Source organism: Rhinatrema bivittatum, chromosome 1, assembly GCF_901001135.1.
Source record: "Rhinatrema bivittatum chromosome 1, aRhiBiv1.1, whole genome shotgun sequence".
Lineage (NCBI taxonomy): Eukaryota > Metazoa > Chordata > Amphibia > Gymnophiona > Rhinatrematidae > Rhinatrema > Rhinatrema bivittatum.
In genome coordinates, this window is record NC_042615.1 from 312248300 (window position 1) to 312267430 (window position 19131).

Here is a 19131-nt window from a genome sequence, read left to right on the forward strand (position 1 = left end):
GTTGCCCTCCCTCAAGTCTACCTCGTGTCCCACAAGGCTACATTTTGGGGGGGGCGGGGGGGGGGGGGGATGGATAGAAAAACATATGTAGATTGTATTTTTTTTTAACTCTATGCGTTTTCCATGGAAAAAAATACCTGTACAATAGCAGGTGCTAATTTCTGGATGTACTTTTGCATCTGTTTCTAAGTGAAAGTATGTGTGTACTTTCTCTTTGAAAATCAGTACAAGATCCATGGTTGAAAAGTTACCAGCAGACTTTGCCTCACTATGGACAGTTTGAAAATTTCCTCAATTTTTCTAACATCTAACATTTTTTTTATTTGATCACTTCTGCCTTTATACTTCTGAACTACATATATCTGATGAATTAACAAAGAAGGGGTGGGGGGAGAGGATACTTTGCATGACTATATAAGTCACTTTATAAAGCATGTCCTACATCCCAGGAAAACAGTTGTTGCTCTGTGTTGAGATATGCAAGATTTTAACAACAAACCAAACATACAGCGAATAAGGAACACTTTTCCCATAAAAACAACAAATCATACCACCTACTTTACAAATTATTATTTATTTAGAGATATTATCAGATGATTGACTTAGTAAGACAGCTTTTCAGATAAACTAAGTGAATACTAAGTTCACATTAAAGGACTTACCCAGTTCTGCTAAATTGCCGAATGCAACAAGGCACATTTCTGTGAGAGCTGAGTTATGGCCATGAATGCCCAACAACTTCACTAGTGTAGGAATTACACCCATATTAACAAGCTGCGCTTGCAAGGAATCTAGATACAAAGATTTCAAACTAACATTAGTGTACACAATAAGACAAATTGCTTTCTGCACCAAACTTTTTTTTTCCAGAGAAGGATGTTAGAAAAATCAGCATGGATAACATTCTATCCTTAGATTTGATTAGCTAATGAAACTGAAGCAAACAGATAAACTTGAATGCACCTCCCATTTACTAGATTACCTTACTTTATAGTAATCCTCCTAAAATTCAAAACCGAAACAGAGCGTAGGTGTTATTTTGACACTCAAACAAAAGGCACATATTAATGCATTGACACGCAGATGCTAATCACAGCTTAAAGAAAATGAAAATTAAATCAGGCAAGAAACTGGAAAATTTAAGAAGAGTCATTCCAAGCCACCAAGAAAAGCAAGTGGTACATTAAATTATTTGCTGCAAAATAGAAAGGGGCTGAATGATCATTAAGAAACCAGAAGACAACTTTTGGAAAAGCAGGTTATTTATAACCAGTTTCCTTCTGTTTTCATTAGAAGGAAAAGCTGATAGACATCTGTAGAGAAAGAACATAACACAGATATTACAAATAAGAGATTGGAGAACACAAACATTCTGATGCGATACTATTTGGTAATTTACCTGATTTTTGTGGCAAGGTAGCTCATCTAAATTAATATAAAAGATTAAAATGATATTTTTCTAAGTAAATAATATGGATAATACTGAGGAGTTTATTATGAGAACAGACACTTCTTTTTAAAGAATGTGTTTAGTTTAGACAGGAATAGAAATCGGCATGACCAGCACAATTCAAAACCACATTAAATATATGCATTAGTAGGGAGGCAGAGTTGTTAGCATGACCCAAAAAAACAAATCAAAGCAAGAACAGCACTGTATTGAGGATACTATATTTTTTTAACGATTTACACAGATTATTTATGTGTGATCCAACACTGCAATCCATAATAGTCTGCCTATCCAATAATAGCTGATTTGGAGTGATATTTTAGATCAAAACCTTAATCTGTTCAATTTTAGGCAGGAATAATGCACAAAAAAATTGCAAACTTGACCATGTTCAAGTATATTCCCCTTTAACTAGCTAATTAGCAAACAATGCCCTATGAGATCCCCTCAACTGTAAACAGGAATAATCAGGGAAACCCATAATTTGCAAAAATGTCCTAAGCCATCTTGCTAGAAATATTTTTACTGACATTCTATCTGCCATACCTCTGAGGGAATCCTGCTCCCTGTCCTCCCCTTTCACAAAAGTTAAAATCACTGAAACAGCCAGAACCCTTCCTTTTCCTCCTCCCCCCCAACTCATCAAAATTTAGAGGGACCCTCCTTTGTCTCTTGACGATTTGAAATGCTGCATGTGGCCCTTTCCTTAAAACTTTTGGGGACCTCTATCCTAAGCTACCCAAAACATTTTAATTCTTTTAATACAAAGTGATTTATAACAGCAATGTTGTGTTTTATAGCAGCCATTTCCCCCTGAGTTTGTGATTGTGGGAGGGGACACTCCCTGTTTGCAGTCTCTGATTTATCCTTCTAAGCCCCAATTTTTTTTTTTTTTGTCTTTGTGACTTCTACCCTGGTGAGGCAAATCCAGACCTCAAATTCTACACACTAAGGATGTCAGGTTAACCGATACATATGTAAATTAAATATTAATATAGCTTTGTTTCATTTAAAATATCATGAATGACAGATTTGTAGCATGTCAGAGTCACAATTTCTTCCTGTCCTACAGCATCAAGTTATGGTGGCTCAATGGAATAAATTTAGCAGCATCTTATCATAGAACATACATCAAAAGTAGCGATTACTTTAGAATAAAAGCAAAACATATTAGGTTACAATGTGTTGGTATCTGCAAAGTGTAAAAAGTACAGCAGAGATGCAAAGCAACATGCAAGTGTTTCATAATGCTTACAACAGATTCCAAGTACTTTTTTCTGTATTCAATCATCAATAAGGCTGGCAGACTAGTAAAACGTAGCTCATTGTGAGAAGCATTTATTTTTGGTGCGAGACTGGAAAAGGAGGAAATGCATAGTGAAGAGTTTATTCATTAATCCCACTATAATCAGTTATTTTGAATGTTAGTTATTTTCATGGAGTTTCACAACGGAAGCTTTTTTAAAGTGTCCTACATTTTACCATCTTAGCAACTGAAGGAATGCTACTACTACTTGAGAGGATATGAGATGACTATATTAAATTAGCATTTTTTTTTTTTTTTTTTTACAAATTTCAAATAAGTTTTAAAACAATAAAATAACCATGTTACAGTCACCATGTCATCAGTAAAATCAATATGATTTTTACTACTACTTTTAAACTAAAAATAAAACACTAATTGGGAAATAAGTATTTTAAGAGTACTAGCAATCACTGTTAAGAGGTGGGGCTTTTATTGTTTGTGTATCAGGTGATTATATGCTGGCTAAAATATTTTTATATTCTTGTGTATGATATAAACAAAATAACTTGAAACTGTGATTCTTTTGTTTAAGACAATAAGAAAATCCTCTGTGGTCATGACATTTACAAAAAGTAATTTTAAAAGTTATTTATCATATAGATGACAAACAGAACAGTGTCTTACTTTTAAAGCGTTTCATCAATTTAGAAATATGGAGTAAAATATTTTTGTTAGCAATCTTTAATCATGAGATATAATTTAGTATCTGTTATAACTTTATGATTTCTAAATGAGACTAAATTTCTATGTGCATGCAATGCCATATTTCTTTTCATTGACTGGTAAACCAAAGGTCTCATTAAAACTGTTTAAATTACTTTTTTAGCCATTTTCTCTATTAATAGTGGGAATTAAGTACACCTAGGTCTATCACTTTTTTTTTTTTATAACTTAAAGACACCAGATAAATTATAAAGATCAGACTGACAATATACATTGCTTTGTGATAACATTCTACAGGTAAAGCTCATGCTGAATTAAAGAATACAGATGGACTATGCACTTTTACTACCTTTTCATTATTTACAGCTCAATCATGGTTTCACTTCACCAAATCACTTAAGCTAAGTTCTTACTGGTGTAGCAATTCTAGAATTTAATGCTGAAAGAAAATAGATTCTCAGATCTCTCTCTGGTTGGAACTACTAAGAAGTCATGCTTCTTAGCACCAAAATGACTTCCAATAACTTACTTTGGCATGTACATTTTATATAAATAATCCTGAACTACTCAATCGTGTTTTGTTTTTTATTTTTTATTTTTTTACTAGCCCATCTTTATTATATTGTTATAAATGAAGCAAACAGTGCCTTTCATTTTCTTGAGTAGTTATATTACATATATAATATTCTTCACTGGAGCTTATATAGTATACAAATTACAAAAGGGATATTTTTATATAAAGCTAGTAAAATAGGAAATATTTGCATTTATATTACAATGTAAAATAAATTCCTCACAAATTAGATATGTGCATGGAAAGAAATAACTCACAACCAAGTATGTGCCAATATTTATTTGTTATACAACAAGCATCTGAGTGATAAAAAGATTTGAAAACATTTCAAAATCTGTTATGTTTTACCTGGCATGCTAAGCAGAAAGAACAATCAAATAAAAAAAAAAAGCATAAAGGAAAAATAATTATGTAGTAATGAAAAATGGTTGCCTGCTAAAGGGAAGCTGCTTAATTGCTAGAAGTGCACTCTGAAAACAGCAGTTCACCAGTAACACAAGTGGGTCACTTGATCATGCATGGTACCAAAGAGGTTGTTCTGGAAAGGTCTTTTATTGTTTATGCATTGCAGTTCCTGCCAGTTCTATGAATCAGATTGACTTTGGGAGAGGAGAACTCTTCCAAAAGAGGAGGTGGGTGGAATTGTGTGACTGATGAACTGCTGCTTTCAGAGAACACCTGTTGCACATAAGCACCTGTGCTTCTCTGAAGACAAACAGATTCACCTAGTCATACAAGTGAGATTCCTTAGATAATGGTTGTTTGTCTTCAGTATACAATGGTGGTGATTTGTAAGTTCCGCTGCTTCTCTGGCCATATCTTCAAAGAAAATTCCACCACTGCAAGGCACGTCAGTAAACTTTAGTTGAACATTGAAGCCCGGGGGTGTTAATGATCATTGCAAAGGCCCTTGATGTCCATTCAAAAGCACTGTAGGTCGTGTGGACCAGATGTTTCTCATATGCTTTATCGGTCTCCAATAGTTGACAGAATTTAAACTTGAGAGAAAAACTAGGTCTCTTTCAGGATTTATGTAAGTACTTCATCTCGCAGATCTGGTCAGATATTACAAGAGTCAGAACATAATGTTTGGAAATTGGTTTCTCCCAGAAATGTCCAGAGTTTGAGAATCATGTCCAAGGTCATAAGTTATTCCCTTCTTGTCTCTTTCTAGAGCAGATTAAACCATGCCACTTTGCCATGATTAATGGGGCCTGTAGAATTCCTCAGTATGTCATGATACTTTGGGTCTGCCTTCTTATCAACAGGAAGTACAGGGGGTCGAGATTCCATATCCTCTTCCATACCACCTGAGAGAGTGAACTGTCACAAAATCCTTAGGGGGCATTCATAAGGGCATAAAACTTGCCATACTGGGTCAGACCAAGGGTCCATCAAGTCCAGTATCCTGTTGCCAACAGAGTCCAAACCAGGTCACAATTACCTGGCAGGATCCCAAGGGGTAGATAGATTCCCAGAAATAAGATAGTGGATTTCTGCATCTGTACCTTAATAATGGTTTATAAACGTTTCCTCCAGGAACTTGTCCAAACGGTTGTTAAACACAGCTACACAAATAGCATTCACCACATCCTCTGGCAACAAATTCCAGAGCTTAATTTATGCGTTGAGTACAAGAATATTCTCTCTTATTTTTAGGAAAAATCTGTTTATTGAGCAAAAGGATTATTAGTTTTAAAAGTATTACCTAGTAACTTAATTGTGTTCCCCCTACTCTTTGTACTTTTTGAAAGAGTAAACTGGTTAATGTTTACTCATTCCATTCCACTCATTTTATAAACCTCTATCATATCTCCCCTCAGCTGTCTCTTCTTCAAGCTGAAGAGTCCTAACCTCTTTAGCCTTTCCTCTTAGGGGAATCATTCCATCCCCTTTATCATTTTTGTCACCCTTCTCTGTAAACTTTTTTTTTTTATTTTATTTATGCAATTTCAAAGAAAAATACAAGAAAAATCTTGACATATCATGGGTATTACAGGAACACAGTAGAATCTAAAAAAAGGTAAAGCAAGAACATATTTCTCTGTTTTCCCCAAGTCCTCAATACAGGATCCAATTACACAACCCACAAGTAAACAATAACTTTATAAGCTCCTAGGGGAAATTAGCACCAAAAGCATGGGAATCTATACATAGAGATCTGAACATCGATCATTAGGGGATGAAGCAGAGGTGGAAGGTTCAACAGCAGAATGCTGAACCACCTTGCCACTCAAACACAGATAATTGAGAAGTCATAACATCTACAGGGAAATTTTAAAGAAAAAAAAGCCCCAATCTGGAGTACTCTGGGTCTAAGAATCAGGAATTGTTTTCTTTTGAGTTTGTCTTAATACATCCGGAAAGACCCTAACCTTCAAATTAAAAAAGGTAACAGAACGATGCCTAAAGAACAATCTGAGAATCCAACCACAGGCAGGTTCTAAAACAAGAGTCACAATCATTGTTGCAGATTCAGCCAAATCAGTCTCTGAAGTCTTCAAGATTTTAGAAATGTCCATCCTAGATGGTTTCAACAATTCCATGGGTTGATTTTTGGTATAAACCTCTACTCCCTTCTTAAATGGGGGTAAATAGTATGGACGTGGACAGTGGGGGAATTGCTTGTTCTGAGACTTTGAGAACATCTAAATATTTTTTAAACATATCTTTAGCAGATATGTGAGGCTCTTTTGACAAATTTTATAAAAGCATAGATTTTTACTCCACACAATTTAAGGTTCTCCAATTTATCATCTATAGCCTGATTTTCTCTAATAGAAAGTTCTTGAAAATTTTTACAATATCCAATTTCTTTTTATCTCAATCATCAGTTGTAGGATAGAAGTATTGGAGTTCTCTAGTTCTTGTTTCCTATTTTCATTGGCATTAGTTTCAGAAAAAAATAGAATGTATCTGCAGTGAAACTGAAGCATTAAGTCCTTCAATTGCCTCCCAGATTGAGTCCAGGGTAATCCGAGGGGGCCTCACCGGCTTAAGCTGTCTTGCAGCATTCAAGGCATCCACAGCCGGTGTCGAAACAGTTTGAAGTCTTCCTGACTCCAAAATGAACTCCCAAGAAGGATAAATCAAGTCAGCACCCTGGGGGAAGGACCCCCCCCATCGGCCTCCTCTCCGAATTGCGCTCCCTGCAGAGGATTCATCAGCGATGACATCAGCCTGCGCAGATTCAGAAACCCGGGTGGCTGTGGGGTTAGCTGGAGCAAACCTCACGATCAGGGAAAGAGATGGATGAGCCCAGGTGAGAGATATGTGCAGCTTCCTCAGTCTAAACTCCCAGCAGCTCCACTCCCGATTGATCTCCCACATGGAGAACATGAGAATCCATTGGGCTGGTAGCTGGGGGCTCCAGAGTGACTGCACGACCAAGCCTCTCCTTCGCCCAATGTTTACAGCTGGTATGAGGCATACAGATTGAAGAGGTAAGCACAAAAGAAGAACACTCATGCTGCAAGTGCAGTTGTGGCCATCTTAGATCCTTGGTCCTCTAGGCTTCCCTCTGTACCTTTTCTAATTCTGCTATATCTTTTTGAAAAGTGGTGACCAGAACTGCACACAATACTCAAGATGAGGTTGCACCATGGAGTGAAACAAAGCCATGATATTCTCCGTGGTCCCAGAAGAGATTCCTGGGGCACTCCACTATTCACTTTTCTCCATTGTGAAAATAAACATAGTTTAATGAGGAAGGGCCAGCATGGATTTAGCAAAGGGAGATCATGCCTCGCTATTTATTAGAATTCCTGGGATAACAATTTGGTGATCCTGTTGGTGAGAACGATTTTTGCTTCAATCATGTCAAGCAGAGCTACACCAAGTTTCATTTAAGAGGACCCGTTCCTTGTCTATGGAAGATAGGGGTCTGATGGTAGGCTCCAATAGTCTCTCTTCAGAAAATGATTCCCAAGATTTGGGAACAGAGCACCAGAATGCCTCAGACTTTGACTCCAAAATAAGAATTCAACCAGAACTTTTGAGATTGCCTCAACCTCAGAACAGAATTCCTTGTGGCTCAGCATTACTGAGAAGCTTTTCACTCTGATGCTGTACAGATTTGACTCAGCCAGTCTTGCTGCATGCATTGTGATGCCATACTGCTCAGTGCTATGATAGAGGTCTCAAAGACTGGTTTTGTCAGCATCAGCACTGGATATGAGGCACTTTTTTTTTTTTTTTTTTAACATCTCTTGAGGTGCAAAGAGAGGGCCATTTATGATCCTATTGTTCAGCTTTCTCTCAAAGAATGCTGAGGCCAAAGCAGGAGAGGACTCAAAAAGAAAACAGATCTCCTAGGGAACCAAGGGGGATGTAACATTGGCCAATGAGACAAATGCCCTTAGCACAGATGATGGTGCACTGGACTTCAACGTCTTCCAAAAATTGTCCTGTAGGTGTAATTTTGGAGCTTGATGGTGCTGTGTGATATCCTTAAGCAATTGCTACAATCAGTGTCATCATGCTTTAAGCATGTGTATCTGTCATAATTATCCGGTATAGACAACTTGTGACTGTAGTATGGTCATATATTGAAGCTGCCTACTTTCTTCCTGGCCATGATGAAGCTATTAAATCGAGTTATACAACAATTCAGACTCAGAACCCTGGTTTCTACTACTAGCAGGCCACATAGAAGCAGAAGCAACTGGCCAGCCAACTCTGTAAACATGACTTTTCTGTCCTATATCCCAGTCTGGACCTATTAAAGAGCAATGTTGATGCTAGAGTTTTATGGATAAAGATCCTGGAGGCAAGGAATATTGAGTTTTGATCTATCAGATCCTGATAAAGAGAACGCTGGAATTCTCGCATGTTAGCTAAAGGAGAATAATAGTCACTCAGAGCTAATAATCATTCTCCTGAGTAATGCTGTAAAACAGTAAGAAATAAAAGTGCCAAGATTGATGAGTTATTTGGTAGGAGAAGGATACTACACTGCTAAAGATTACACAAAGGCTTCAAAGTGATCAAGTCTGTAGGGCTGCAAGCTGGGATATCTCTTCAGCTAGGGCAGTATGGACAAGAACCACCTGGCAAGCTAAAGAACCCTAGCATCAAATGCGGGCCAGAAGAGCCAGGACCTACGACAGGAATCATTGGTATTCCTTCCCACAACCCTCCCCTTTAATCCGGCCCATAGCAACGGAGATGGGCTACCATTAAAGGAAATGCTCCTTTACATGTCTACCTGTGGTATTCCCTACCTGGCCTGATTTTTTATTAATTTTTTTTTAATTTCTGGGGACTGGTTTTGCTGTATATGTGTATATGGTTACGTTGTAATGTGGGGTTGGGAGGGAAGATGTTGGGATAGGGTAGGATTGGGAAGGGTGGGTGGTTAAAAAGTTTGTTTTCTTAAATCAGCTAATTTCATCTTTCTCCCTTAGTGAGAAGGTGGGTTCAGCTTTGAGTATGGACTGAATTATATATTTAAGGAATGTTTATATGGTTATCTTTTTGTAATGCTACATGGTGTGTGTAAAGCATGTACGTATTAAGAATAAGGTGATTTTATAATGAGTGGGTTGTGTGATTGGGTATTGAGTGTTGGTATGGATGTAGATATGCTTTTAATTTATATGGAATAAGTGTTAAGTAGATTGTTTTTAATAAACAGGTCAATTTTGTGAAAAAAGTAAGTAAAATTTATAATATTGAGTGAGGTTGAATTTAATAACTAAACAGAGTACATTTTACTTTATAGTCCTCCAATTGGATAGTTTTTTACATCAGTGCCAGTAGTGGTTTGAAATATATACGTATGGTTTGAAATATATACACAGAAAAAATAGAAGAGCTTAATGTTTTTCCATGTAATCCTAAATGAAAAAAATCAAAAAGGAAAAACTCCAGAACCACCTCTCTTGTGCTCTGCACCACTCACAAATCTTTATCCAAATTTCAAACACATTTTTGTTATTTAATCCGCATCAGCAAGCCTGACGGCGTGCTTACCCACCACTTTCAAAGGGAAGCCGCCCGGTCTTCTAATCAAGGTATGACGACTCCTCAGGTGATGAATCACAACAGTCAAGAAATGATTTAGGAGCACAAGATCAGCGTTTTTTAGGCTCACAAGACTGGTTCCACCAGCGACCATACAATACGAGAGGCAGAGGAAAAATGTGGACAGAAGAAGCAACACACAATTTTCGACAAACATGGTCCCAAACAAATCGCAAGGTCTAGTGTTGAATTTATCCAAAGTGGTGCTGTCAGACACACAATTAGGTGTTCTAAACAAAGGGTTAACCCTACCCTTAGAGCGAAATTATTTGATCTAGAGGTGGCCCTTTTCAAATTTGCACGTAAACTATACATTAAACATTTTTTTGTGGACCAACCAACAAATATGGATATGTCTGTACTTAAAAATCCATCTACATGGGTGCCACCTGGTCCCCCAGATCCGATCATCTTTACGTTCTATCAGACTACCTTGAATCAACTACGTCGGCAATTTACAAGTCAACACAGATTCTGTAATTTGACCACTGCAGAATTAAAGGCCGTTCAGGAATTGCGAGAAAATCACAAATTAATTATTAAGCCTGCTGATAAAGGGGGAAAATAGTCCTCTTAGATAGGATACAGTATACAAAGGAAGTACAGCGCCAATTACAAAATACTGCATTTTACCTCCCTTTACAGAATGATCCAACAATGGCTATATTTAAAGACATTGAAAAATTGGTACAAGAAGGAGAGAAACAAGGGTTTCTCACTGTAAGAGGTACAATTTCTAATTAAGAAACATTCCATTGTTCCGATTTTTTACCTATTACCAAAATTCACAAAAGGCTAGTTGATCCGCCGGGCAGACCCATTGTTTCGAGTAGAGGGTCGCTTTTGGAAACACTTTCTAAATTTGTCGACCATTTTTTTTTTAGCATCATTTGTGCCAGAACTACCCTCATTTATTAAAGATTCTCAGCAAATGATTTGTTTTTTGGAAGCAATTCATTGCGATACGAGTACACTATCCTTGGTTACCCTTGATGTGGAATCATTATATACTTGTATCCCACAGGAAGAGATGATTGAGATTGCTATGTCTTATTTTGAGATACGTCCTCAACCTCAACAGGTACCATCTGAATTTTTGTGGCTGTGTTACGAATAGCTTTGACCAAAATTTTTTTCGCATATGAACAATCCTTTTTCCAACAGATATGTGGGACAGCGATGGGAGCTAGCTAACCTATATATGGGTGTTTTTGAATGCAAATGGATCAATAATTCATAACCTTTTTTTAATGAGATTTTTGCTTGGATGCACTACATTGATGATATTCTCATTTTATGGCAGGGGACACAAGCACAATTCTCCTTTTTTTTAGGTTGGTTGAAATACACGTAATCCCTGTCTATGTTTTACAGCAACTTTCAATCTGAAATGATTAATTTTTTGGATATCACGATTCATAAAGTGAAGGATGGTTTTGAGACATCTTTATATTGGAAACCTGTGAGCAGTAACACCTTTCTGCATTTTACAAGTGCACATCCACGGTGGCTGAAAGAGAATTTACCGAGTCAATTCCTTCGGATACGGCGTTTATGTTCATCTAAACAAGAATATCAAAAACATGCAGCTGACCTAAGTGGTCATTTCTTGGAAAGAGGTTATCCCAAACCCTGTGTGAGACATGCTTATCGAAGAGCCAAGTTTGTGAACAGAGATTGGCTGTTCTTGCCACGAACAATAGATGAGAACACAGAGACTGTCACATGTGTGATTCCCTTTTCCCCGATGGCATCAATGATAAAAGAAGTGATCTCCTATAATTGGCACATTTTACAGAATCACAGTGAATTTGAGTCTGGTCCAAGATTCACCTACACTAAAGGATCTATTCTTAAAGACCAACTTGTACATTCCGATTCAACATCTATACAAATAAGACATGAGCCGGGCAGGCATAAAGCCTGTGGAAAATGCTCGGTATGTGACATCATGTGGGATACTACACAGGTGTCAATTACATCTCCCCCAGTGATTATAGTTTTGAAACCGTTTACTTCGTGCACATCTACAGGGGTAATATATATTATCATTTGCCCATGTGAATTGATCTATGTTGGCAAAACTACACGGCAATTGAGCGTGCGGATGATTGAACATCGGTCAAGTTTGGCCACTAAACGTGTCAATGCTCCGATAGTTACTCATTGCCTAGAGAAAGAACACAAATTCATTGATTTGAAAGTGTGTGTAATTCAGCAAATTTTGCCACACTGGCGGGGCGGGGGGGGGGGGGGGGGGGGGGGAGAGAGATTTGAATAAGAAGCTTTTGCAAGCCAAGCAGAAGTGGATACACTATTTGGATTCTCTATATCCTAAAGGGCTAAATGCTGAACAAGAATTGAATGTTTTCCTATGAGAGGCTACGTCGAGTCTGACGTCACTTCGTTGACGGCTTTTCTGATTGGTGGCCGTTTTCCTTTTAAGTTGACAGCTCACGTAAAAATGGTCTCTTTTCCCGTTGGATTCAAATCAGTCGAGACGCGAGTCGCCCTGTGAGAAGGTTGGAGTGTGCCCTACCAACACAAGATAAGTGTTCACTTGGTTTAAACATATATTGATTGAAGTATTTTCTATGTAGGATGTAGGCAAGCGAACAGTGAATGCAAGAGAGAAATGTTTTGAAGATGGGTTCCCTTTAAAAAATGGCGGGAAAGGTTTCAATATCAAAAGCTCCTGATGAAGCATAGCGAAACATTGGCCGGGTGTTGAGTTAATACTTTTCTGTCTATGAGAATATAAAATTAAAAATTTTGAAAAAAAGAAAAATTTAAAAATTACACACATTTTGAAACAGACTGAAACCGCAAATGATTAGAAGACAGGGCGGCTTCCCTTTGAAAGTGGTGGGTAAGCACGCCGTCAGGCTTGCTGATGAGGATTAAATAACAAAAATGTTTTTGAAATTTGAATAAAGATTTGGATAAAGATTTGTGAGTGATGCAGAGAACAAGAGAGGTGGTTCTGGAGTTTTTCCTTTTTTATTTTTTCATTTTGAAATATATATTATACATACATATTTCAAACCATATGCATGAGTAAACAATTTTATGATGCTTATGCTTTGTATTCTGCTGTAATATTTATATTTTATGTTGATGTAAGTGTTATATTGTGTGTTTCATGTGTTATTTTATTATACCAGGTGCTGAGTTTAGAATTTCTCTTGATTTTACCATATCTGTTTTTCTAAGACCAAAAAGTCAGAAAAAACAGAGGAGGCCTTCAAGGCCACACAGAGAACTGTAGACTTTGCAGCTGGCAACAACAAAAAACAAACAAAACACAAAACTTCCAAATTGAAAATGAACAGAAATAATGGCAGAAATGGATGAAATGATGCATCCAGTCTGCCCAGCAAGCTTATGGTAATATCTGCTGTGCCATGCAGGCTACCCCATGTTTCTCTTAAGGGTAGCAACTGCTGCTCCATGCAGTTATTCCCAAGCAATGTTCTTACAGGGTGATGAGCCTTTCTGAAAATTGATGTGCTTTGCTTATGGACTTAGCTGTAGAAGGAGTCCTGTGTTTTTTCCCTTATGTCAGCACATTAGTTCCCCAGATCGTAAAAGTCAGGGCCCTCGGTGGTTGCTGTCTGAATTCAAATTCCCCTTGTTACTGAAGCAGAGAGCAAATGTTGGAGCTGAATCAAAAGTATCAAGGCTTATTGGTTAAGGATAGTAACAGCTGCACCAGTAAGTAACCCATATGCTTATAAGTTCCCTAATACCATAAAATTTGGGGCCCTCATTGGTTTCTGTCAATCAAATTCTTTACCCCCTGCCATCAGAGCAGAGAGCAATGTTGCAGTAACAAGTAAAGTATCAAGGCTTACTGGTTAAGGGTTGTAACCACCACACCAGCAAGTAACCCCCATGCACTCTTCTCTTCATTTCCATCCTCTAGCCTTTAGGGATCGAAAATGTTTCTCATATGCCCTTTGAATTCACTGGTTTTCATCTTCACCACCTCCTCCGGAAGGGCATTCCAGGCATCCACCATCGTCACCGTGAAGAAATATTTCCTAACATTGGTTCTGAGTCATCCTCCCTGGAGTTTCACTTTGTGACCCCCAGTTCTACTGATTTCTTTCCAATGGAAAAGTATAGTAGAGGTAGAAAATGAAAATGAAGCGAACAAGGCAGCCCTAATCACACTGTATTCTCTCATGGGAGAAAAACATCCAATGTCATCTGTGTACAAGAAAGGACTATGGGGGTTCCTATGTGGCGGCAACAGCTGAGTAACAAATCCCACACTTACAGGCTTTTCCACAGCTTTCTAGAAACATTGGCACTGTCGGAAGGTGTGTGGGGCTGCTTTGCCTTATTTAAACAGAGAAAACATTTTCCTTACTGGTTTCATCAAAAATATTTTAGTAGATTTAATTTACAATGAACGTGGATAAGACAAGTTATTCTCTGGTAGGGTACCAGATAAAAAGTGTTCCATAATACTAGTAGGTTATTACTTTACGTAAGAATATATATATATATGCTTACATGTAACAGGTGTTCTCACAGGACAGCTGGATGTTAGTCCTCACATATGGGTGACATCATCAGGATGGAGCCCAATCACGGAAACTTTTTGCCAAAGTTTCCAGAACTTTGACTGGCCCCTACTGGGCATGCCCAGCATGGCACCAACCCTGCAGCCAGCAGGGATCCCCATTCAGTCTTATTTGAAAGCTACAGGCAGTGCCGAAAAATAAAATAACAAAACTTTACGAACCCAACACTGCGGGGCGGGTTTTGTGAGGACTAACAACCTGCTGTCCTGTGAGAACACCTGTTACAGGTAAGCAACATTTGCTTTCTCACAGGACAAGCAGGATGGTAGTCCTCACATATGGGTGAGTACCGAGCTGAGGATGTCCGAACATGCACCAAATGTACCCAAAGGTGTGCAACAGGCACAACAACAGGGGCAGAATTTGGTAGAGGGCATCCTGAACCCCACCGGGCAGGCGGAAGGGTGTTGGTACGTCACGTAAACAGGTTACGAAGGGCAGACTGGCTGAAGATGGAATCTTGTCTTCCGGCTTTGTCCAAGCAATAGTGGGCTGCAAAGGTATGGGGAGAACTCCAGGTGGCAGCCCTGCAAATGTCAGGAAGTGGCACCGATCGTAGGTATGCTACTGAAGTTGTCATGGCCCTCACAGAGTGTGCTTTAACACGGTCTTGGAATGGAATGCCCGCTTGCTGATAGCAAAAGGATATGCAGTCCGCTAACCAGGAGAGAGTCTGCTTACCCACAGGCTTCCCTAACTTGTTAGGGTGGAAAGAGACGAACAATTGAGTGCTTTCCCTGTGAGCAGCTGTACGGTCTAGGTAAAAACGCTAGAGCCCGTTTACAGTCAAGGGTATGCAGAGCCTGTTCTCCTGGTTTGGCATGGGGCCTGGGAAAAAAGGTAGGTAGTATGATGGATTGATTAAGATGAAAATCCGAAACTATCTTAGGTAAGAATTTAGGGCGAGTGCGGAGTATCGCCCAGTCCTGCAGAAGCTTAGTGTAAGGTGGATAGGTAACTAGAGCCTGCAATTCACTAACTCTGCGAGCTGAAGTGATAGCCAAAAGGAAAATCACCTTCCATCTGAGATATCGAAGGTCACAGGAGTGAAGAGGCTCGAATGGTGGTTTCATGAGCCAACCCAAAACAAGATTAAGGTCCCAAGAAGTGGCCGGAGGATGCAGTGGAGGCTTGATATGGAGCAAGCCCTTTAAAAAGCGTGTTACAAGGGGTTGTACTGATATAGGGACATCTCCGACACCTTTATGGAAGGCGGCTACCACACTGACATGCATTCTGATGGAAGAAGTCTTTAGACCTGACTCAGATAGATGCCAGAGATAGTCCAGAAACTTCAGGATTGTACAGGAAAGGGGGTCAAGGGACTGAGAAGAGCACCATGACATGAACCGTTTCCATTTGTAAGAGTAAGATTTTCTCGTGGAAGGCTTCCGTGAAGCAATCAAGACACGGGAAACTGGTTCAGAAAGGTTAAGTGGTTGAAGGATTAACCTTTCAACATCCATGTCGTCAGGGATAAGGCGTGAAGATTGGGATGGTGTAGGCTCCTGTCATTCTGAGAGATCAGAAACGGGTCATTTCCCAAGGGAATGTGCCTGCGGATGGAGAGATCCTGAAGTATTGGAAACCACACTTGGCGTGGCCAGTGAGGTACTATCAGGATTATGGTTCCCTTGCCCTGACGTAACTTCACAAGAGTCCTTGAGAGAAGAGGAAGTGGAGGGAATGCATAGAGCAGACCAGTTGTCCACTAGAGGGAGAATGCATCTCTGGGTCGAGAGAGTTTGCTGCGAATGAGAGAGCAGTAGTTTTTCACTTTGCGGTTTTGTGGGGACGCAAAGAGGTCTATTCGAGGATATCCCCATTATTGAAAAAGGGAGTTCGCTACTGAGGGGTTGAGAGACCACTCGTGCGGTTGAAAGACGTGACTCAGCTTGTCTGCCAGCACATTGTCCACTCCCGGTAAGTAGGTAGCCTTGAGGTTCATCGAATGGGAGAGAGCTTCCGCCCAAATCTGTGCAGCTTCCTGACACAGAAGGAAGGAGCCCGAGCCTCCGTGCTTGATGTACCACATGGCCACCTGGTTGTCCGTCTGAATCAGGATGACCTGATTTGATAGGCGATCCTGAAAAGCCCTGAGAGCATATCTGATTGCTCGAAGCTCCAGGAAATTTGGTGTTTGGCTTCCTCTGGAGACCAAGAGCCTTGTGTCTACAGATCGGCTACATGGGCTCCCCACCCGAGGTTGGAAGCATCGGAGGTGAGAATGAGTTGAGGATTTGGAACCTGGAATGGCAATCCCTGGAGGAGATTGGTCTGATTTTTCCACCAGGCGAGAGACAGACGGAGTGAGTCGGTGATGTGGACAATGGTCGACAAAGGCTGAATAGCTTGAGTCCATTGAGACCTCAGAGTCCAGTGCATGAGTCTCATGGCCAAGCGGGCCATTGGTGTGACATGGACTGAGGACACCATGTGTCCCAGGAGGACGAGAAATTGACGTGCAGTCACAGAGTGCTGAGACTGCAGCTGGTGAGCAAGAGATACAAGAGTCAGTGCTCGTTGTCGAGGCAGGAAAGCCTTTGCCTATAAGGTGTCCAAATCTGCCCCAATGAACGACAAGGTTTGAGATGGGACTAAGTAGGATTTGTTGTAATTGACGAGAAATCCTAACGAAATTAGAGAATGTGTAATGTTAGTTTGAGGGACGACAGAGCAGCTTGCTGAGTGGGAGCCCTGATTAACCAGTCGTCCAGATAGGGGTAGACGTGAACACCTTGTGTCCTGAGGAAGGCTACAATGACTATGAGGCATTTTGTAAAGACTCGTGGTGCAGACGCTAGGCCAAATGGAAGCACTCGTTATTGATAGTGCTTGGGGCCTACTAGGAACCTCAGGTACTTGCGATAAGCTGGACATATTGCAATATGGGTGTATGTGCCGAGTCAGTCTCCTCTTTGTAAAAGAGGTAGAAGCGATCCCAAGGTGACCATCTTGAACTTTTCTCGCTGGAGGTACTTGAGGGCCCGTAGGTCCAGAATAAGATGCCTCCCGATTTTTTGGGGATTAGGAAATACCGGGAATAGAACCCTAGGCCTTGCTGAGAGTATGGAACGGGTTCTATTGCTCTTGACTGGAGAAGGAGGGAAATCTCTTGATCCAAAAGAATGGAGTGTTCGGATGTTCTCCACGTCTGTAGAGGTGGGGAGTCCGGTGGCAGGGCGAGAAAGTTCAGATGGTAACCCTGAGCAATGATTGCCAATACCCATTGGTCGGATGTGATTGAATACCACATGTTGTGGAAGTGGCACAATCGACCTCCCACTGGTATGTGTGACAGAGGAATCTGGCTGCTGCTCTCTAAGTGGAAGTAAAAATCCTGAAGCAGGTCCTGGTTGAGGAGCTGCTTGTGGTTTTTGTTTACGGGCTTGACGAGACTGCAGTTTTTGATAAGGTCTCGTGGCACGGAATCTGGTTGGTGGCGGGTAAGACTTCTTCGGGCGGAAGAATGACTTCTTAGAGTCCTTTCTGAAGGGCTGTTTTGAGAAGAAGTCGGAAGGCATCAAAGAGAGCTGTCTTAGGGTCTCATGATGGTCCTTTAATTCTGCCACTGTCCGTTGAATCTGTTCGCCAAACAGATTATCTCCGACACAAGGCAGGTCTGATAACCAGTTTTGTACTTCTGGGCGAAGATCAGAAGACTCGAGCCAGGCCCACTGTCTTGCCGAAATAGCAGCTGCAGACACTCTGCTGAAGTGTCAAAGATGTTCTAATCTCATGCTTGCCTGCCTCAAAACCCTTCTTTACTAGGATTTGTAATTGTTCTTGAAATTGCTGAGGCAGGGAGTCTGAGAAGTCCTGTATCTGCTTAAAAATGACCCTGTTATATTGGGTCATATAAAGCTGATAGGCGGCAATTCGGGAGATAAGCATGGCCCCTTGGAACACTCTGCGACCAATGTTATCTAGGAACTTCTGTTCCTTTCCAGGAGGAACAGACGAGTGAGGCTTTGACCTCTTTGCCCTCTTTTGTGCAGACTCTACCACGACCAAGTGGTGATCAAGCTGTGATTTTTGAAAACCTGGGGCTGACTGCACCAAATAGGTAGTGTCAGCTTTCCTGTGTACTGGAGCAATTGATCCAGGATGTTCCCAGTTCTTCTTGAGGAGATCGAGAATGACCTGATGGATGGGAATAGAGGTGATTACCTTGGGGGCATCCAGGAATTGGAGCAACTCCATCATCTGGTGCCTATTATTCTGTTTCGTCTGTAATTGAAAGGGAACCAGACATTTCCTTCACAAAGTTTATAAAGGAGAGGTCCTCTGGAGGAGAATGCTTCCTACTCCCAGCGGGTGAAGGTAAATCATCGGTGTCTGTTGAGGTATCATCAGCCCAGGTATCATAAGGATCAGCACCCGTCCCTCTAGGAACTAGAGGGGGACAGGGTGGTTGGATACCTGAAGGTCCCGGTCTAGGCTCTGAAGGAATCTGAGGAATTATCGGAGGCACCGATGGCATCGAAGGCACTGGTGCAGGCATCGAGGGCATCGATGGATG

At 40.3% G+C, this 19131-nt stretch overlaps 1 protein-coding gene across 7 annotated transcripts in view; it reads right to left on the bottom strand.

Moving 5' to 3' along the window:
• The window catches only part of RAP1GDS1 (Rap1 GTPase-GDP dissociation stimulator 1), a 225233-nt gene that overhangs the window by 83608 nt on the left and 122494 nt on the right, over positions 1-19131 (bottom strand). For all 7 annotated transcript variants that reach the window (XM_029597452.1, XM_029597458.1, XM_029597461.1 and 4 more), the window contains one exon: positions 663-791. In XM_029597452.1, the coding sequence (XP_029453312.1) occupies positions 663-791 (129 nt within the window). The remainder of the gene's footprint in view (positions 1-662; positions 792-19131) is intronic.